The sequence below is a fragment of the Cydia strobilella genome, chromosome 24 (assembly GCF_947568885.1).
Source record: "Cydia strobilella chromosome 24, ilCydStro3.1, whole genome shotgun sequence".
NCBI classification, from domain to species: domain Eukaryota; kingdom Metazoa; phylum Arthropoda; class Insecta; order Lepidoptera; family Tortricidae; genus Cydia; species Cydia strobilella.
Genome location: NC_086064.1, coordinates 1509019 through 1531482, shown reverse-complemented (window position 1 = coordinate 1531482; position 22464 = coordinate 1509019). Strand labels below are relative to the sequence as shown.

At 37.1% G+C, this 22464-nt stretch overlaps 3 protein-coding genes across 8 annotated transcripts in view; all 3 read right to left on the bottom strand.

Moving 5' to 3' along the window:
- Positions 1–47: 47 nt before the first annotated feature.
- Positions 48–4858, bottom strand: LOC134752230 (dihydrolipoyllysine-residue succinyltransferase component of 2-oxoglutarate dehydrogenase complex, mitochondrial-like). Of its 4 annotated transcripts, none has more exons than XM_063687854.1 (3): positions 4720–4858; positions 2192–2327; positions 48–1778 (listed from the first exon to the last, which is right to left on the bottom strand). In XM_063687854.1, the coding sequence occupies exons 2-3, from the start codon at positions 2303–2305 to the stop codon at positions 516–518; spliced, it is 1377 nt and encodes a 458-aa protein (XP_063543924.1). In that variant the 5' UTR covers positions 2306–2327; positions 4720–4858; the 3' UTR covers positions 48–515. The 4 variants fall into 4 exon arrangements, with proteins under 4 accessions (XP_063543924.1, XP_063543927.1, XP_063543925.1 ...); XM_063687857.1 differs by having other exon boundaries at positions 4690–4825; XM_063687855.1 differs by lacking the exon at positions 4720–4858 and adding an exon at positions 4526–4681.
- A 1946-nt stretch (positions 4859–6804) lies between these two features.
- The window catches only part of LOC134752201 (uncharacterized), a 41523-nt gene continuing 25863 nt past the window's right edge, over positions 6805–22464 (bottom strand). Inside the window, exon 17 of the mRNA XM_063687815.1 lies at positions 6805–10387. Within this exon, the coding sequence (XP_063543885.1) occupies positions 10334–10387 (54 nt within the window). The 3' untranslated portion in view covers positions 6805–10333. The remainder of the gene's footprint in view (positions 10388–22464) is intronic.
- LOC134752382 (uncharacterized) lies at positions 10430–20819 on the bottom strand. Of its 3 annotated transcripts, none has more exons than XM_063688088.1 (2): positions 20057–20819; positions 10430–11123 (listed from the first exon to the last, which is right to left on the bottom strand). In XM_063688088.1, the coding sequence occupies exons 1-2, from the start codon at positions 20696–20698 to the stop codon at positions 10566–10568; spliced, it is 1200 nt and encodes a 399-aa protein (XP_063544158.1). In that variant the 5' UTR covers positions 20699–20819; the 3' UTR covers positions 10430–10565. The 3 variants fall into 3 exon arrangements, 2 of the variants coding, with proteins under 2 accessions (XP_063544158.1, XP_063544159.1); XR_010128756.1 differs by having other exon boundaries at positions 10983–12102; positions 18091–20819; XM_063688089.1 differs by having other exon boundaries at positions 10991–11123; positions 19912–20819.

The window sequence follows — 22464 nt, the reverse complement described above, 5'->3', positions numbered from 1 at the left end:
ACTACTTGGTACTACAGATTAATTAATGAGATAAATAAAAGACGAACTCACATAGGAGAAATGTACTGCTTCGTATATTATTACTTAAAACATGATAAATAATACAATCACATACAGTCGAGCGTACGTAAAATAAATACACCCACGGTGCCAGTTCGATTACTACTAATAAACATAATTTACATGATCTTCACAATTTTCTTATTGCCAGCATATTAGATGGTACACAGACTCAGCCTTGTCTTTTAATTAACCCGTTTATTACATGGATTTATCCATGCAAAAATTAACTAACACATATAAATAACATTCACAAACAATCATAATGATTTTTTTCTTGAGACAAATAATTAGATCAGAAAAATAGGAGAATAAATTGAAATGACTAAATGACGTCTTGTCAGTGTCGAATGACAAAAGTTAAAATAACTTGGCTGGCAAGTTAAGTTCCTTTGCCAAAAAAAGTTCAGCTGAGTCTATGTCTTGGTAACTCACAATCACAACTGGCCAGTACTTTACAAGCCAGCGATAATGCTGGTCGGGTCTTCCACTCCCTGCTTGATTTTCCTTAGGAACATAACCGCTTCGCGTCCATCGATTAGTCTGTGGTCGTATGTCAGCGCGATGTACATCATCGGTCTGATGACTACTTGTCCGTTCACAGCAATGGGTCGCTCAAAGATTCCATGCATACCCAGGATGGCTGACTGAGGCGGATTGATGATCGGAGTGCCCATTAAAGACCCGAAGACTCCTCCGTTGCTGATGGTGAAAGTGCCACCGTCCATCTCCTCAACGGTCAACTTTCCATCTCTAGCTTTCTCCGCTAAACCTGCTACAGTCAACTCGATATCAGCATAGGTCATGTTCTGAACGTTTCTCAGCACAGGTACAACTAGACCTTTAGGAGTCGCTACAGCTACGGAAATGTCAACGTAGTCGCGGTAGATAATCTCATTTCCTTCGATAACGGCGTTGGCCACAGGCTGGTCCATCAACGCGTTAGCTGCAGCTTTTACGAAAGGCGACATCAAGCCCAGCTTGACGCCGTGCTTCTTAGTGAAAGCGTCTAAGTTCTTCTTCCTGAAAGCCATGATGGAGGACATGTCGAGTTCGTTGAAGGTTGTAAGCATGGCGTTGGTGTTCTGGGCTTCCTTGAGGCGCTGGGCGATACGCTGCCTCATCCTATTCATTTTGACACGCTGCTCCGTGCGTGTACCGGCGATCTCTTTGCTGTAATCAGCGGGTGGAACTTTGACGGAGGCGGTTTCGATCGCTTGCGCGTGACGAATAGCAGCAACTGGGATGGATGAGATAGGGGCTGCGGGAGGTGTGGCCGGTCTAGGGGGTGGTGGAGGAGCGGCGGCCGCTGGCGGTGGTGGTGGGGGTGCCGCAGCTGGTGTTGGGGGTGGTGGCGGCGGTGGAGCGGCAGCTTTAGGCGGCTCAGCCGCGGGTGTAGGCGCAGCTTTAGCCGGCGCCGCATCCGTAATCTCAAGCTTGAACAGCTTCTGTCCCGCTTTAACAGTTTCACCATCTTTCACATACAGCTCCTTAATTATACCATGGGTTGGCGCCATGACAGGTATAGCGGTCTTGTCTGTCTCGATCTCTAGCACGACCTCGTCGGCGGCGACTGCGTCGCCGACTTTCTTGCCGAGTTTGACGTCGCCCTCGGACACGGAGTCGGGGAAGCCGGGCGTCATGACGTCCTGCGTCTCCCAGAGGGGGCTGGTGAAGTGGATGGGCGCCACTTGATTGTGGGACACCAGTGGGAGCGCCTGGAATTAAACGTAAGTTTATGTTTAATAGTAGTAGTAGTTTAGCTTCTAAGGGCAGCACGAACTGGACGACTTTCAAGACGATTGGGTTGATATTGCCAGAGATGCGTGGAAGAGAATTGAAATGGATTATAGAATGAACTAAAAACAGATATTAGTGACACAGCAGTGTCTCATTTTGTCAAAAAAGAAAAAAAATCACATGTTGATTTTTGTATATTATAAAAATATTAAATTGATGTCTACTCATTTAAGCATATTGATAAAAAATATCCCAGTAATCTTAGAATTTTGTCATGATAATACCTAATTCCCATGACTAAAATGGCGTAAAAACCACGAAACCTTGTCACTGACGAAAGCTAGAAGAAATGATGGACAAGATGACATAAGTCAAAAATTCAGTTTGTCACCTGCTTAGTTGCGACGACGGTGTTGCGGGGCAGGGCAAGGACCCTGGTGGAGCGGAGCCGCACCGGCTGCCGCCGGTACAGGCTCTGCAGGTGGCTCGAGCAGCGTCGGAGCATCCTGGACGTGAGTTACTTTATCCTAGAACAATATATATTTTACTTATAGATTGAGTGAGTGCTGCGCATCAGTTTGGCAAAAATTTGCTTTTGTGAGTGCATCTGTACAGTATTTCTCATTTATAACTTGTTAGTTCTCAACCGATTCTGTTAAGGTGTTGTCAGCAAGTTCAATAATTTATTAAAGGTTTTTCTTGTTTCAGTTTTTGAAAAATATTTCAATTGGAAGTGGGTAATAACACTAATAACGTGGTTTTTAGTCAATCTGTCAATTTAAAATATAAATAAACTTAAGAAATATTTCACCATTTCAAATCAATTAAGAGTATATAATAAGCACCTAACAATTATTGTGTATTTTTAATGTTATTAACATCCCCAATACTAAAAGTACTAAAACGGCAATTTGACTCATTTAAGCAAGCCAAAAGTATATAAGAAGTTTATATCTTTTAACATATTTTCAATCAAAGAAATGTTTATGAAATTAAAAACAAACTGAAAAGTTAGACTAAAAAACACATGACTAACCGGCTATAACCATAGCTAGTTGTACATAGTAGCTGTGTTTAAGATGACACCCACACATTATCAGCCAAACTGGCGTGATCCCGTCAAATGCAATTCGAAACGACCTTGTACATCATTACATACAGTTGAGAATTAAATGGCAATGCAAATTTGGCGGCTACTGTTATTTACGCTGGCATATAATGCTTGTGATGTTTACATAATGTCTGATTCTCCACATAAGATATGCCAGAAACAAATATAAAAACTGAACATTGAATTATTATGCAATTCATAGATACTATGGAATGTCTATACCTACTACCTAATCTACCTATATACCTACTATATATATGAGTTTGGTTACAGACAAGAAGAGCATAAACTAAAGTTTTCTGTAATGAAAATATAGGTTGTTTTTTCAACACTTAATATGGGAGTGACCCTGAAATTGCAAAAAAAATGTTGTCTCCCATCTCTCCCATATAAACACATCAACATCTGATCAACCAAAAAGTATAAAACAGCAACTTTTTTGTGATTTTAGGGTTAGCCCCGTAGTAAGTTGCTTTGCAGAACCTATTAAATCAAAACACCTTGTTTTGTTAGATAACCCTCAGCAATTATAAGTGTGATAGTATAATATCTTATCACGGTTGTTATTTTGCTCAAAGGTAAGAGGTGATTGTAATGTATCTAAACAAGTCTCGCCAGTCAGGGAACTAAAGTCCAAAAAAGTTTAATCACGCTTGACATAGGATGAATGTTAAAATTTGTGGGCTCAATTTTTCATACTGTCGGTACATGGTTTGACTGTTAAATAACTGATTAGACTCATCTGATAACAGATTAGATTGATGCTGCTGTCAAATACACTTAAAAGTTATTAGAATTTATTAAAAATTAAATTAAATCAAATCAAAATAGGAAAAATCCAAGCAAATATATCTATAACCAGAATAAACTAGAGATGATTAATGATTTATTACAATCACATTAATTGTTAATTAGTAAGTAATTTGATTGCCATTAAGAATACAATCATTTATTATTGATATAACAAGTATCTCTTTCTCTTAGCAGTGAGGTCACATTTTTACATATTCTATATACTTATTCTAAGTAAGCTGCTGTTAGTATCGCAATACAGCGGGTAAATGCTGCCAGCATCCTCCTAATCAATATTAAATCAACAAATCTCAAGATAACACCATAGCAACGGTATCTGATAATAGTGACAATAGATGATATCATTATTTGTTACTAGGTTAACCCATAGGGAATAATAGATTAAAAACAATACACTTCTTTTTCTGGGCAGTGGTGTAATAATTAATTTTTAATAATTAGTACTTATAGCACTTTGCAACAAGTGTTAAAAGCATAAAATTCTTTTTGATTGTCTATGGTGTAGACAATCAAAAAGAAAGTATAACCTTCCGTGAATTTCTTAAAAAAAAAACAATTGCGAAATTGGATCAATGCCTGATGTCATTTCTAGCAGAGAAACGAGAAGTGAAAGTATGAATAAAATTTGCTGAAAATTATAAAATAAGGAAATATAAAGCAGATTTTTTGCGTTATTGTTGATATTTAACAAGATTTCAATGCACAAAATGCACTGCTAAAGCACATAGCATGAGATTTTTTCAAGGTTAACAAATACGTAAGTATTGGCACAAGTATTATTGATAAAAACCACACCCTTACCTCCTGACCTAGGTAAACAATTGTAATCAGTGCACAGTTTGGTTAAATTCACGGACAAAAATGTTACATAAGCCTCGGTCTCATGACAAGGCGGCACCACCGTGTTAGATTATCGAGTCCACATCGGTTTTGAAGCGTTATTTAAAGGATAGCTCGTGTCTTACGTGTGTAGGATGACGGAACTGATACTTCACTTATATTTTGACGCTGCTTTAACGAAATTTTGGTCGTGAGGCCAGGAGACCTACATTTATTTCGATTGATCCAGTTGCTCGGTTTGGTCGGCGCTGGCTTCCACCTGTCAAAAACGTGATGAAGGCGCAGAGGCGTTTTTTCATCGTTAAAGATAAACATGAATGATTTAGGACAATCATGACTTGGTTGTGATTTCTATTAAGACAATTTCAATCAAACTTGCTGTTAAATAATAAGACAAAACATAAATATAAAAAAAATATATAATATATACTCGTGGTGGTAAATCTAAAATTTTAATGATTTGTTACACAATTATTTTTGTAAACAGCGCCATCTTTCATACGTTTAGAGACTTGTAATCACTGGATGCTACTTGACGTTACCGAAAAATATAGTGCAGCAACTTCATACGATCTCCTTTAGATGGCGATACGGTTGCAAAAATTATACAAAAAACCAGACAGGACTCGCCCACCGAGGGTTCCGTACTTTTTAGTATTGTTATAGCGGCAACAGAAATACATCATCTGAAATTTTCAACTGTCTAGCTATCACGGTTCAGGAGATACAGCCTGGAGAGCACAGAAATAAATATACCATATATATTAAATCTGTGCTGGAGAGCCTGGTGACAGACGGACAGAGGAGTCTTAGTAATAGGTAATAGCAAGGTCCTGTTTTTACCTTTTGGGTACGGAACCCTAAAAAAAGAAGTAAAATTTAAAGTGTCAACCAACTGCTAGTGCGAAATGGTGGTGTGTTATGGATTCTGGGTTGTTAGTCTTATCCAAAGAGTATTATAACCACTACGTTTTAGTTTTATCGTCATCACTCTTAGAAGTGACAACTTTTGTTTTAAAATCTGTGTTTGACACTCAAGGGCCTGACACTCTTTGATAGAGAAAGATGAGAAAGATAGTCTTATTGCGATTCCTATAAGAGGAAAGAGAAAATAGTGCCATGCTTTGTCCTTATCACCGACCGGGTGGCATCATAGGTAGTAGGCGATGGCGAAATACCGAAATTTATAAGAGTGAAAACTATGCTGCCCAAATATTATATGAATATTCTTTCTCTTACCCCCGGTCGCTCGGTGGCGCGTCTATAACTACTTGTATATGCTATGTCTATGATTTGACCCACTTATGTCGGTGGGACAGGCAGGATTTTGGGAAGAGCGTTAAAAAAAAAATACTGAAAATCTGATTCTTACGAATCTTGACTTTCTTGGGCTCATTCTACACAGAATCGTCAGCATTCTCTATCCTACCGTTAAAAAAACCGGCCAAGGGTTCCGTACCATTACGCAAAAAACGGCAAAAAAATCACGTTTGTTGTATGGGACTTAAATATTTATTTTATTCTGTTTTTAGTATTTGTTGTTATAGCGGCAACAAAAATACATCTGCGGAAATTTCATGAGATACAGCCTGGTGGCAGACGGACAGACAGACAGCGGAGTCTTAGTAATAGGGTCTCGTTTTTACCCTTTAGGTACGGAACCCTAAAAATAAGAGTTTTGAATGATTCACGGTTAGTTTCACTAGACTTATATAAAACTTACTTACTTATTTAAAGGTAATCACGGTCTATATCCCGGTCAATATATAACTCTAAACATGACCGTTTTATGTGTTTTTTTTTATTTGTATTTGTTTGTATGTACGTGATGTAGTGGAAATTAAAATGTCCATACAAATTTTTAACATTTTTTTAGCATCAGGATTGAATGTGCTAGTGATTCTGAGTTGGAAGAACCCAAACAAGAATCTGCGAGGATCAGGTTTAAATTTTTTTTTAAATGCTCAAAAGTGAAAATAAAACGATCAACTATAGATAAACAATTTTATTGAATTATATCAAAGTTATCAAACACAATGTCTAAACGCACACATACAACTTATATTACTTTGTACATCAGTTGCCATACGAGAATTTGTGCAAAACTAATTATTAAGGGGCCCACTATCAGTTCGCCGGACGATATCGGCCTGTCAGTTGTTCGGAACTGTCAAATTTTTGTTCTAACTGACAGGCCGATATCGTCCGGCGGACTGATAGTCAGTGGCCCCCTTTATAGCTACCTATATTTGGTATAATAATACTTCATTGCGTTTTATAAAAAACGTAAAATAAATATAAAACTATGTCTATAAAATAAATCAACCAACACGTAGAAATAAATACGCAAAGTGCATGATTTATTATTTCTGGTTGGAAAAAATGTTTTTATCTAATTATTTGTGACATTTTCAATCAAAAGGTACCACATTGTCGCTTGTCGATAAGGTTGATTTGTAATTGAAGCTATATGGAAATAGCGCCTTACTGACAAGCGACAATAAGTACCCTTTTGGTTGAAAATGGCACATTTAAGCTTTTTTCTGTTGAATCTTTTATATGCATTTAAGGGTTAACAATATCAAGCTTAGAAACAAATCAAAAGTGGAAAAATTCACTGTTTTGAGTGGGTCTTGAACCCACGACCATTGAATCGCTAGCCCAGTGCGCTGCCATCTGAGCTACCAAGACCGTACACAATACAGCGAATATTTCCACCATATGGGGCATTTTCTATGAAAAGGGACCTTATTAATACATATTTTAATTTTTAAGTTTGTATTTTAATTTTAATAGATCTTTATGTTTCAAAGCTTTTATGAGCCATGTTGCTTGAATTAAATGAATACAATACAATACAATTGTCGGTGGCGATATGTATTTATATCAGAGCATCGTTAATAATGGCGTAAGCGCCATCGACAATAAGGTCCCTTTTTATAGAAAATACCACATTTACTATTGTATTTGAACAAAGTATCAAGTTTTAAGCAAGTTTAAAAGCTATTAATAAAATGTTTTACAGTATATATGGTGCTACTTTACCGCACTAGTGCGATAATTAGCACATTACGTAAATATGTCGAAAATTTAAAGGGCCATATGTACTGTCAAACGTACGATACATGTGCAAATAGGTAATTCGCAACTCGAGTTTTTTATGATTTAAATGAACCTTAATACATTATCAATAAAGTTTACTATTGCTTGTGGCTTGCTTGTTGTACTAAAAGTGGCGATCAACAGATCAAAGGCATATACTAGGAAAAATTCGACCCATGTCGCGTGGCCAAGATAGCAGAGGGGCTCAGGCACCTGCCGTGATAGCAGAGGACGCTACCCTAACAGCATTTTTACGTCATTATGACGGCATAATTACGTCATTATGACGCCATAATTGCGTCATTATGACGCCATAATTGCGTCATTATGACGCCATAATTGCGTCATTATGACGTCACTGACGTCACTTTGCTACCTGGGTAGTTCGATTCCAGCCCTGGTCACTGGAGGCATTGGTCACTTTTCTTCGTATATGACATTTATTTATGTTAAAAATTGGTTAAAAAGGCTAAAATAATATCACAACATTGGCAGTGGAATACAGGGTATAGTGAAAAAGCTTAGTTTATAATAAAATCTATTTTATATATTAATTTGTATAAAGCTATAATAATATTGCTATTTAGTCCATTTGGTATTATGTACGTAAATTAAATAAATAATTAAAAATAAGAGCTGGCAGTGTTCTCGCGCAACGTATTAGCATCGCAATACAGCGGGGAAATGCTGCCAGCATCCTCGGCACCATGCCAAAGGGGCCACATTTTCAAGATATATTTTAGTTTTATTTAGTTTTAGTTTTTAGTTTTAATTTAGTTTTATTTTATAGATGTTCGTTTTTAACAAATGTATTGTTATTTTTTTAATAAATTATTTATTTTACAATTAAAAATAATAATTTATTATTAACTGAGTATCACTAGTTGTTCTGAAATTGTGAGGTTTCTAATGTATCTTTTTTTTATTTTTTTTATTATGAACTGATCGGCGATTGGCCCTAGTCACACCTGATGGAAAGTGAAATTAAAAAATTGAAATAATTAATAATCCTACAAAATCATGGCGCCGTGGCGTTAAAATTAATAGTATTTTCCCAATAATACTGCTTTCGAATACAATTAACTCGTATTATTGGTATTAAAGTTATTAATTAAAAAAATATAATTTCGTTTGCAAACGTATATTTGGCGCCATCACAATAACGGTTAAAATCGGTATATTCATTATTTTAAATATGTGCATATAAAAGCGTAGGTGCCTTTTATTATTTTAACAAAATAATTGTCTATTAAAGAATACTTTAATTTTCATTAGGAAAAAATTTAGTTTCCGACCCATTTAATACCTTGTCACAGTAACAATCAATATGAAAGTCGCTAGATACCTCATACTATTGTCACTGTGACAAAGTACAAAATCGGTAGAAAATTAAATTATTTAACTCTACAGTCGCCATCAGACATATCGGAGCGGCCAAGGCGCTCACAAATATCTGAACACGCCTCTATGAGGGCTACTGCGTTTAATTTCGCCGCTAGGGGCGCTAGTGTAGATGGAGGTCTTTCAAAGTCAGATGCATAGAAGCTTTGGGGGTTTCAAGCTTTTTTATCGGGAATTTTCACTCCTTATTCATAATTGTGGTAAATCTTGGTCCATTTTTGTGTAATCATGGTAAACAATAGATATAGCTCAATAAATGTTATTGGTTTAAAAACCACTACAAGTGCCAACTATAATATATGCAAAATTAAACAGGATGAAAAAATGGCACATTTAGACGTTAAAATACTTTTGTGTATATTTAAACGTATTGATTTTATAAAAATAAGCATAGAAGAATTTTGAGATCTGTTTTTCTGGACCTACATCTACAGTGGCGCCAACTGGTGAGCACGAAAACGATAGCCCTCATTGTCAAGGCGATAGTGCGTGTTCAGGTATTGTGAACACCATGGCCGCTCCGATATATCCTAAACGCGACTGTACCTCAGTAAAAAAATATTAAGTTATGTGGGGTAAGAGAAGCATAGTTTATTTTGCTCAGGGCACAGAATAACTAATAGTACTACCGTACAGAAATTTCACTCCTTTACAAAAGTCAGATTTAGGTATAAAATTATACCTACACTCGCCGCCTGCAAGCAAAATTGAAACTTATAACCGCGCACGAACCGTGAATCTTCTTTGCGCGCCGCAGTTTTATGACCGAGTTGCGAGTGTCGGCACGGGGTTGTCACTTGACAAGTTTTTGTACCTATACCTACTGATTTATTATTTTTAAGATAAACATGTAGGAATTACAAACGTTGACTCTGTAAACATAGTTTTTTCTCACGGAGGTAGTTATGCCACAGAAGTACTTATTCCTTTGAAAATATGTCGGTCAATATAGTCCGGAATTAAAAAAAAAGTTATTTCTGCTTCCTTGTTCTTCCGTTTATTCAGACATCCGTAAACAGAACAATATCTATAGATTTAGGTTTCGAAGGCATTATGTATTTTCAATTTTGCGCGAGTCGAGCGGCAGCCCATTGCCATACGCCTGCCCGGGAGGCGCGCCGGCCAAATGTACCTAAACTGCGTAGTGACACCCCCCTGCTCAGGGCAAGATAAACAGTATGAGGATTATTTATAAGTGTTTCTCTTGTCCCAACGTTTTAGCTTACCCCATCTAACATTATGTCAAAAATAATCACGTCGGTTAATCTAGGCCAATTCCTTATCTTGCTTTTGTGTCTTCACCGCGCTCTGTGTGTCGACCTGCGAACAAAATATAAATAAATAAATATTAGAGGATGGTATGTATATGAGGACACGAGTGAAACGCACCGTAGCTATTTGCACACTGGTTTATTAGCAATAGGCCTACCGCGGGGGGGCGCGGGCGCAGCCGCTACTAACCATACGTACTATCCCTCCACCTTTATCTAACAATACCTTAAAAGTATTTCTTAAAATCTACATTAAGTTTAGCTTGCCGCGGTGGCAAGGGTTTTAGGGCATTCGTGTCTTGAGGGTCTGGGAGTAGTCTTGAGGGGAGGTTCTCGGATTGCTGAGAGCACTGACCCTCTGGAGATATATTATTACCCTCTTCCCCCTCTGCCGGATGAAATGTGTCCAAGACTTCGGGTTTCCCTGGAAGCGCCGGCAAAGTCGGCCTTACGTCTGGCTGGCTGACGCTGGTGGGGGCGACCGGGCCAGGCACGGGCAGGAATACGGTTGGCTCCTGTGTGCTCGGCACCATGCGTGTAGTGGCCACCATACCTTCCGTAGTGGGTGAATCGGTTGGTTTCCCTTTGTATAAAACAATTTGGTTGATATGTTTTTTTATAATGTTACATGTTTCTTGATCTTCTATTAAATACAAGCGTTGTCCTAGTTTTTTCGTTATTTTTCCTCTTATCCAGTAGAATTTGTTTTTATTAACGTATTTCTTATATAATATCTGGTCCTCGATATTAAAACCGGTTCTTTCAACGCCACCGTGGTAATTAACCTGTGAGGACTGTTTATCTTTAACCGACGAGGCGAAGTTGGTGGACGAAGACGGCGGTGAGTTTACATTGGTTAATAAGTCTAACCTGGACTTCAACTTTTTACCAAAAACTAACTGCGCTGGTGAAGTACCAGTGGTCGAATGAATAGAATTCCTATAGTCGAATAAATACTTCATTAATTTACAGTTAATTTTAGCATTGGAAATATTTGACATAAGTACAGATTTTATACCTTTTTTAATTACTCTCACATACGATTCTGCTTGGCCGTTGCTAGGGGGGTGGTACGGCGCGCTCGTTAAATGTGTTATTTTGTTTAGCGAACAGAATTGTTTAAAATCGTCTGACGTAAACGCCGTGCCATTGTCACTCACTATACATTGCGGGGTCCCGAATCGAGATATAACTTCGCAGAGTTTTTCAATAACACTATGCGTCGTTGTGTTTGATTTCATATCGAAGCACTCGACCCATTTACTGTAAGCATCAACTATAACGAAATATGAGTGGTTATTTATTGGGCCGAGAAAGTCGATATGCAACCTTTGAAACGCGTACTCAGGATACGGCCATGGCACTACTGTTACCCGCGGAGGAGAAGGACGTAGCTGAATACATTCGTTGCAAGCGCCGATGATTCTCTCAATTGCTTGGTCCACACCAGGAAACCAAAATTTCGAACGAATTTCCGATTTGCATTTAACTATTCCTAGATGTGAACTATGAACTTCCTGCAAAACTTGTTCCCTGAGCGCTAGCGGTATAACAATTTTGTGCCCTCTCATTAAGCAGCCGTTCTCGACTGATAATTCGTTTCTGCACAAATGATACGGTTTTAATTGGTTATCACTAACTTTTTTCGGCCAACCCTTCCTAACAAAGTCACATACTTTATGCAGCTGAATATCTTTTAACGTTTCGCGACGCAAATCTTCAACTGTTAAAGGTAAGCATCCATCTACTACGAAGTTTATAGACCTGTACCAATAACTTCTGAGGTTATAAGAATATTAATGTTGCTTATTTTTTATATATAGTTTCCAGACCATATACTAAACCTAAAAATAATATTTTGTGTCATCCTAGGTATTTGCTTAGGTAGAAATTTAGGTATTTCTTTTTTCAATCAGCATTCTGTAAAAAAAATATTCGAGACGAAATTCTTTGTTTCCCTGTAAAGGCAAAGTGGCTTCCGACGTACACACGCATTTTGTGTCATTTTCATCCACGGGTATAATGGCATTTAATAAATACCTAATATTGATCCTAAAACGCCTAAAAAAATATTAGAGTCGGTAAGTGAAGTGTTGTACTTTACAGAACATTGTTATATGTTATTCAAACAAATCTGTGTCAAATTCATCCACCGCTTTTATTTAAAAAAAATTTTTTTCTAATTAACACCCTGTATCTGCCACAAAAAAAAATTCATATTATTAAGTTTACGTCTACAATATTATAATACCACATTGAGACATCATTCATAATTTGGGTCATTTTGATCCACGGTTTTTTTACTATCTGGCAAAATAAAACTCAATTGAGCAAGAAGGGCGTGCGCGGGGAAGGGTACCTACGCGGGTGGGGTGCTTATTATACTTGCCGCAATATCAGCTGGCGACTGAGATCTTAATACTATCTCCTTTACCCTTGTTAAGACCAACCAAGAGATGGCATTATGAGCTGTCTCGCCACTTAGTTTTGCGATACAGTGTATTTATTTCATTCGGAGGCATAATTACATTGTCTTATCAATCTTACCGTAGTAGGTATATAAATATAATTAAAAATAAACTGTAGGCTGCACTCCTCATACTGACCAACATTTGTGACGTTCCTAATCAAAAGGTACCACTTTCCCTGACAGGTTATTTGTATAAAGATATAATCAAATTTCGTCTTTATGGTAAACGAAAAAGTGGTACCTACCTTTTGATTGAGAATGTCACAACAGCGACTTAAAAATTACTTTTGTTTCGATTTTTAGTAGACTTTTTAAGTTTATTTTAAGACGCAATTTATTGTGATTTTTGTTATGTTTAAGCGTGGCAAGCAACATTAATTACATTGATGATGATGTTCATTAAATACAATATTTTTTCATACTATACTGAACTGTCACCCTATACATGAGAATGAACAGCGCCCTCTTGACAATGATCATATATTACTGGTCAGGCTTTAATATGTGTCATAATTTAGAAAGTCCCCTTTGTGGATTCTAAGTTTCCGAGTTACAGCAGTTTAGTGAAAGCGTTTTTTTTTTAAATATAAATTAAGGGTTGAATAAAGAGGAAAGAAAATTTGATTATTTTTGCGCTACGACGCACGGTTTAGGAGATACAGCCCTATAAAGTTTTTTTTATTGTTTTTTCTTTTTTACATTGTGTTTTTTGTATATTACTTTGGGGTTTCATAAAGGGGAACGAAAATTTAATTATTTTTGCGCTACGACGCATGGTTTAGGAGATCAAGCCCTATAAAAAAAACTCTTTTTTTGCGTTTTTTTTTTTGTATAAATTAATGGTTACATAAAGGGGACCGAAAAGTTGATTATTTTTGCGCTACGACGCACGGTTTAGGAGATACAGCCCTATATAGATTTTTTTCTTTTTCTTTTTTACGTTTCTAAATCTTAATTAAGGGCTTCTTAAGGGGAACGAAAATTTGATTATTTTTCGCTACCATGCACGGTTTAGGAGATACATCCCTAAAGTTTTTTTTGTTGTTCTTTTTTCTTTTTTTTGTCATTGCGTTTTTTGTTATTACTTTGGGGTTTCATAAAAGGGAACGAAATTTTTATTATTTTTGCGCTACGACGCACGGTTTAGGAGATACAGCCCTAAAATGATTTTTTTCTCTTTTTCTTTTTTGCGTTTTTAAATCTTAATTAGGGGCTTCCTAAAGGGGAACGGATATTGATTATTTTTGCGCTACGATGCACGGTTTAGGAGATACAGCCCTATAAAGTTTTTTTGTTATTATTTTTTTCTTTCTTTTTCTTGTGTTTTTGTATATTATTTTGGGGCTTCATAAAGGGGAACGAAAATTTTATTATTTTTGCGCTACGACGCATGATTTAGGAGATACAGCCCTATAAAGATTTTTTTTTTTAAATTTTGCGTTTTTTTAAATATAAATTATGGGTTGCATAAAGGGGAACGAAAATTATTTTATTGTTTTTGCGGTACCACGCACGGTTTAGGAGATACAGCTCTATAAAGTTTTTTTTCCTGGTTTTTTTTTGTTTTTTTTTTAAGTATTAATTACGGCTTTCTTAAAGGGGTTTTTTTAAATTATTTTTGCGCTACGACGCATGGTTTAAGAGATACAGCCCTATAATGTTTTTTTTTTTAATTTTGCGTTTTTTTTTTAAATATAAATTATGGGTTGCATAAAGGGGAACGAAAATTTTATTATTTTTGCGCTACGACGCATGATTTAGGAGATACAGCCCTATGAAGATTTTTTTATTGTTTTTTTTTTCTTTTTTACATTGTGTTTTTTGTATATTACTTTGGGGTTTCATAAAGGGGAACGAAAATTTTATTATTTTTGCGCTACGGCACATGGTTTAGGAGATACAGCCCTATAGATTTTTTTTAAATTTTGCGTTTTTTTTAAATATAAATTATGGGTTGCATAAAGGGGAACGAAAATTTTATTGTTTTTGCGGTACCACGCACGGTTTAGGAGATACAGCTCTATAAAGTTTTTTTTCCTGGTTTTTTTTTGTTTTTTTTTTTTAAGTATTAATTACGGGTTTCTTAAAGGGGTTTTTTAAATTATTTTTGCGCTACGACGCATGGTTTAAGAGATACAGCCCTATAATGTTTTTTTTTTTTTTTTTGCGTTTTTTTTTTAAATATAAATTATGGGTTGCATAAAGGGGAACGAAAATTTTATTATTTTTGCGCTACGACGCATGGTTTAGGAGATACAGCCCTATAAAGATTTTTTTTTTAAATTTTGCGTTTTTTTTTTAAATATAAATTATGGGTTGCATAAAGGGGAACGAAAATTTTATTGTTTTTGCGGTACCACGCACGGTTTAGGAGATACAGCCCTATAAAGTTTTTTTTCCTGGTTTTTTTGTTTTTTTTTTAAAGTATTAATTACGGGTTTCTTAAAGGGGTTTTTTTTAATTATTTTTGCACTACGACGCATGGTTTAAGAGATACAGCCCTATAATGATTTTTTTTTTAAATTTTGCGTTTTTTTTTAAAATATAAATTATGGGTTGCATAAAGGGGAACGAAAATTTTATTATTTTTGCGCCACCACGCACGGTTTAGGAGATATTATATCTATATATATAGCTATAATAGCTCTATAAAGTTTTTTTCCCTGGTTTTTTTTTGTAAGTTTTAATTAAGGGTTTCTTAAAGAGGAACGAAAAGTTGATTATTTTTGTGCTACGATGCACGGTTTAGGAGATGCAGCCCTATAAAGATTTTTTTAGTTGTTTTTTTTTTTCATTGTGTTTTTTGTATATTATTTTGGGGTTCCGTAAAGGGGAACGAAAATTTTGTTCTTTTTGCGCTACCACGCACGGTTTAGGAGATATAGCTCTATAAAGATTTTTCCTGTTTTTTTTTGTTTTTTTTTTTAAGTATTAATTAAGGGATCCTTAAAGGGGAACGAAAAATTGATTATTTTTGCGCTACGATGCACGATTTAGGATATGCAGCCCTATAAAGATTTTTTTTTTGTTTTTTTTTTTATTGTGTTTTTTGTATATTAGTTTGGGGTTCCACAAAGGGGAACGAAATTTTGATTATTTTTGCGCTACGACGGTTTAGGAGATACAGCCCTATAAAGTTTTGTTTGTTTTTTTTTTTCATTGTGTTTTTTGTATATTACTTTGGGGTTCCGTAAAGGGGAACGAAAATTTTATTATTTTTGCGCTACGACGCGTGGTTTAGGAGATACAGCCCTAAAATGGTTTTTTTTCCCCTTATTCTTTTTTGCGTTTTTCAATCTTAATTAGGGGTTTCTTAAAGGGATTTTTTTAATTATTTTTGCGCTACGATGCACGGTGTAGGAGATACAGCCCTATAAAGTTTTTTGTTATTTTTTTTTCTTTTTTTTCATTGTGTATTTAGTATATTACTTTGGGGCTTCATAAAGGGGAACGAAATTTTTATTATTTTTGCGCCACCACGCACGGTTTAGGAGATATTATATCTATATATATAGCTATAATAGCTCTATAAAGTTTTTTTCCTGGTTTTTTTTAAGTTTTAATTAAGGGTTTCTTAAGGGGAACGAAAATTTGATTATTTTTGTGCTACGATGCACGGTTTAGGAGATGCAGCCCTATAAAGATTTTTTCCTCTTTTTTTTCTTTTTTGCGTTTTTAAATCTTAATTAGGGGCTTCTTAAAGGGGAGCGAAAATTTGATTATTTTTGCGCTACGATGCACGATATAGGAGATACAGCTAATACAGCCCTATAAAGATTTTGTTTCTTTTTTTTTCATTGTATTTTTCATGTATTACTTTTGGGTTACATAAAGGGGAACGAAAATTTTATTATTTTTGCGCTACGACGCATGGTTTAGGAGATACAGTCCTATATATATTTTTACAATGCATGTGCTCGAAAAGTGCGTTTCCTACGGAGCCATATCGTGCGGAAAGTACTGCTTTTCCGCACTAGTGCTTTTTGTTTTCAATTTTTTTTTACAGTACATATGGTGCTACTTTCTCGCACTAGTGCGGAAAAGAGCACTTACCGTGCATATGTCGAAAGTTTAAAGGGCCATATGTACTGTAAAACGTACGATACACGTGCGAATAGGTAATTCGCAACTCGTGTCGATTTAAAACACTCCTTTTAATAATTAAACTTATTTGCCATGACATGTTTTTTTATTTACTCGCACAATGCATAGTAAAACATTGTATGATACACGTGCGTAAAGATGATTTCCGCACTTGTTGCATAAATAGCAATTTTTTTTATCAAAGAATGAAAGAAAGTCACGGTATTAATAACCAAATTTTACTTTAGTGGTACCTTTTCCCTATCACTGTCACAAATGTATGTGGCGTTCACGTAAACGCGATATTTTTAAGATTTCCCTGCGCAATGTTGCCAGCTCGCTCGCAAATCAAACATGTACTTACAGTTCTTTTGCATAATGGTGACATTGTACAATATCTATGAGTTTTAAATAGGTAAAAGATAATTCGACGCATTCTTTGCTTGCTTGTTGCTTGTTGTTGTGTTGTTTGCGTAACTTCTTTGAATAAGTTGCGTTAATTTGGCGCACAGGCGAAGTAAACATGCGTTGCGTACGGCAAGGTCACGCCGCGGCCCCACCCTGCACGGCCTCCGTTGCCCATTCAGACCGCCCGCTAGCTTCGTTTGAACGCAAATAATATTTTTGTAATATTTGTTTATGCAGTGGATGCAAGTGACACAAATTCATACATCTTATTTATCCCGCATTTCAAATTAATAAGATGTAAACTCTAATATCTTTAATATTCTTTTGTAACGGTGACAGCCTGTTACAACAAAATCATCAAATATCTTATGAAGCTATGCCTTAATAAGACACAAAATCATTTAATGGACCTATTTAAACGATTAAATTCGACCTAAGTAATTTTTTTTAACTCAAATTTTTTTTTTGTGTCATTTAGAATATTATGACATAGTATCAGATTGCAGTGGATGTAATTGACACAAACTATGTTTTCACACTAAAAACACTATCCTAAATGCAACACAGTTACATGTTTTCTCTCGAATATTTTTTTCTCCAAGATAATTCAAAATAAAAAATAATTACCACAAAATAACAAATTACTAGAAAAGCAAATTATATATATGACACAAAACAAAATGTAAGATGTACATCTTAACAAAGTATTCATAAGCGAAAACAGAATTGACTTTAATATTTTTATAACCTAGGGGTCAAAATATAGCCAGCGGTACAGGTCTATTATATACGCCGCGCGGTCATCGAACTCTTGAGCTGTGGTGACGTCACGCCCCGGCGACGAGGCGCTGTTGTCAAGTGTAAGCGGCGCGCGCGAGAGATAATCTGCACTATTATTCTCACTTCGTACGTACTCAATAACATAATTGTATGCCGATAAGAAGATTGCGTACCTCTGTAGACGATTTGCCGTGACCTCCGGAATACCTTTTTGAGGCCCAAATATAGAAAGTAACGGTTTGTGGTCTGTTCGGAGAACAAATGGCTGCGATCTACCATAAAGATAATGATGAAACCTTTTAATTGCAAAAATTATTCCCGTTGCTTCCCGTTGAATTTGGGAATAGTTTTTTTCGGCATCCCGTAAGACTCGCGATGCAAAGGAAACGGGCCGTTCAATTCCATCAATACCTACCTGAGATAACAGACATCCCAGGCCGACTGGTGACGCGTCAGCTGTTACAATTATTTTAGCCGATGGGTCAAAATGCGCTAAAACCTGATCGGAGGACAACTGCCGCTTAATTGTCTCGAATGCATTTTGATGAATCGGCGTCCACGACCATTAACATTTTTCCTTATTAGGTCATATAGAGGGCTTAAAATGCTAGATGCGTCAGGTACAAAGTTACGATAATAATTAACTAGACCTAAAAAGGACTGTAATTGTGCTACATTGTCAGGTCGCGGTGCCTTACTAATTGCAGCTACCTTTTCTTGCGATTTTGAAATACCTTGTTTATTTATTACATGACCTAAATACGATATCTCATCTTTAAAGAATTCGCATTTGTTTCTTTGTAGCGTTAAGCCGGCGTCCTTGAACCTCGCAAGTACATTATTCAATCTTTGCAGGTGCTCTGTCTTGTCCCGCCCCGTTATCAACACGTCATCCAAAAAGCATAATACGCCATCCATTCCTGCTAACAACGTATTTAAGGCGCGTTGAAAAATAGCCGGAGAACTTGTTAACCCAAAAATTAATCTTTTATACTTAAATAATCCGCGGGTGGTATTTATGCATGTTATGTTATTGGGATCATTTATGGGAAACTGATTGTAGGCCATAGACATATCTAACTTCGAAAATTGAACTCCGCCGTGTAGTTTCGCGAATAATTCATCTACCGTTGGGAGCGGATAGGTCTCCACAATCAGCTGTTTATTGATAGTGCGCGAGTAGTCCGCACAGATGCGCACGGAGCCGTCACGTTTTAACACGGGTACAATAGGCGAAGCAAACTCTGAATATTCCACGGGTTCCAAAATACCTAAGCCCACTAATCGATCAATTTCGTTCTCCACTTTACTCTTAAGCGCAAATGCAATTGGGCGAGCTTTAATAAATACTGGTTGTGCGTTTTCTTTTAAGTTTAAATTTATCTTGTATTTATTAAAGCAGCCCAGGCGGTCTACAAAAATATCCTTATAGTCAGATAGGGTTTGTTGTACCATATCTGTATCGGTACAATAATTGATTGGTACGGGGGAAATTCGTGCTAATTCTAGGTGGAATTTCGAGATAAAATCGCGACCTAGGAGCGGTGGTCCACCGTCTGGAATCACATAAATGTCCAAATAGATTTCGCGGCCGTCATAGAATATCGGTACATTAATTACGCCCGTAATATCGAATGTCTGTCGCGTGTAGCCGAATAGCTTTTTCTTTGGGGGTAACAATGGCACGTCGCTAAAATAAAATTTATAAGCTTCGTCTGAGATAGCCGAGACTGCCGCCCCACTGTCTATCTGGAACTTAATCGAAATGTTGTTTACCTTTATAGTTTCGACCATAGGTGCCCCACCTTCCGAACGAATATGAAAAAACTCACCGTCATCACTTTCGTTCACCTCCTCCGACTCGATATATTTTACCGCCTTGCACATGTTACTTAAATGGCCTTTTGTTTGGCACTTTCTGCACTTATAATTTCTAAAACGACACTTTGTAGCACTATGTTTGTATCTACCACACACCGAACACTGGACGTTAGACGACGATGCGGACGAGCGCGCAGATGCTTTTTCAATCTGGAACAGGCTGCTGGCTTCCGTAGCCACCAGGGCTCCAGCTGGGGCGGTGGCAGCGCCACCGGTGCGAGCAACTCTGATACTCTCCGCCAAGTCTATCGCCTTAGTCAATGTGAGCTCACCGACATTTTGCGCGAATAACTTTTCACGCTCTCGGCCGGGGAGCATACCCATTACAAACTTATCGAGAATAGCGTCTTCCATATTTTTAAAATCGCAGTGCGCGGCGAGGCCCTTCAGACGCGCAGCCCATTGCACGTGACCTTCGCCCGCTTGCTGGGTGGCCGAATAAAAATGGAATCGCTCCACGTACCCGCAGCGTTTTGGTGTGAAATGTGCGTCCAAAATCTTCACTACATCCGAAAATCCTTTTTCTTCTAATGTAGCCGGTAATGCTAAATTACTTGCCAGCCGGTAGGTAGATTCGGCGAGTGCGCTTATCAAGATAGCACGACGTTTCACTTCCGCTTTATCTGTCTCGTCATTAATATCGTTGGCTATGAACCACTGAGTCAGCCGATTCTTGTAGGTTCTCCACTCCTGTGTTTCATGATTAAAAACCGAAATTAACCCAAAAGTACCAGCCATCGCCGCCAATTGGTATGTATATGAGGACACGAGTGAAACGCACCGTAGCTATTTGCACACTGGTTTATTAGCAATAGGCCTACCGCGGGGGGGCGCGGGCGCAGCCGCTACTAACCATACGTACTAGAGGACATCTTACACAGATCAACCTAGCCCCAAACTGAGCAAAGCTTGTACTATCGGTGCTAGGCGACGATATACATACTTATATAGATAAATACATACTTATATACATAGAAAACACCCATAGAAGCGCTGGTGGCCTAGCGGTAAGGGCGTGCGACTTGCAATCCGAAGGTCGCAGGTTCAAACCCTGGCTCGTACCAATGAGTTTTTCGGAACTTATGTACGAAATATCATTTGATATTTACCAGTCGCTTTTCGGTGAAGGAAAACATCGTGAGGAAACCGGACCGTGGCAAAAGGCCGGGATAACGCGAGTAAGATGATAATTAGCCTAAAACCATATTTTACTTTAAATAGAAGAAAGAAAGAAAGAAAGAAAGAAAATACATTTATTTGACGCCACAACATAGTACATAAAAAAGAAAAGCATGCAGACAAAAAAACATTTGGACGCCAAAAAGGATCCCCACTCAGCATAGTGCCGCGGCAAACCGTGGCGCTGGTTTTCTGTGGGGACCTGGCTTAATCTAAAAATAATGGCGACACGTACGCCAACGACACACAAATAAAATTTACATTGACATAAAAATACAAACATTATTAAACAGAAAATTAAGACAAACAAAATATTAATAACCGCCTTTTTTAAATATATTTATAACGAAAGTTACAGAAAAAACCAACACCAGAACGAACTAAACTTAAGACTAAAACTAAAACAAATCATCAAATTGCCGCGGAAATGTAAAAGTGTGTGTGATAAGTGTGCGAGTGAGTGACTGATATGTTACTGTGATGTCTGTAATTGAATTTGTAACAAGTGTGCACGACATTTCGATTTGAAGCCACTTAACGACTTAAATGTGACGTTTTCAATCAAAAGGTACCACATTGTCGCTTGTCGATAAGGTTGATTTCTAATTGAAGCTATATGGAAATAGCGCCTTACTGACAAGCCTGACTTTTCACTTTTTGACAGTTCGCCTTTATACACATTTACTGTTTAGGGAATATTACGCGAAACTCTGCGTAGGGGGCGGCACTACCACAATCTGAGGGTCTATCGCGAAACAAGAAAATCGAAATTACGTTATCTAACATCCCTGTCACTCTTGCATATTCGAGCGATAAAGAGGCAGATAGCGAAATTTCGGATTCGCGTTTCACGCTAGGTCCTCTGTAAGCAAACTGCCTTGATGCATCAATGTCATATTTTATTATCTCTGAAAACTTGTCAAAAACCTGTTAAAGGTACAGTATCTATAAGTTATTCTATGGTTTATTAAAAAGGCTAGTGCTGCACTCTGGTGGCAGAACATTGCAGTAATATCCCCTATTATACTAATACTTTTATCCAGGGACCGGCCCGCTATCCCTTATCGGGGTTTTATAAGGGTTATTGCATAAGGCTTAACTCACCATACCCTTTGCCAGACGAAACCCTTTGTTTTGCTTTTAAAAACCCTTATATAAAGCTACCACATTTGAGTAATCGGTAGCCCAAATACCCTTACAAAACCCTTATCATCCGCTCACCAACACCTTGCATATTGCTTATAAGGGTTAACCTTATAAAGGGCTTCCCTTTTAGCATATAAGCGTGCTAATTTAAGTCGTCTAACTTGTTCATAAAGCACACA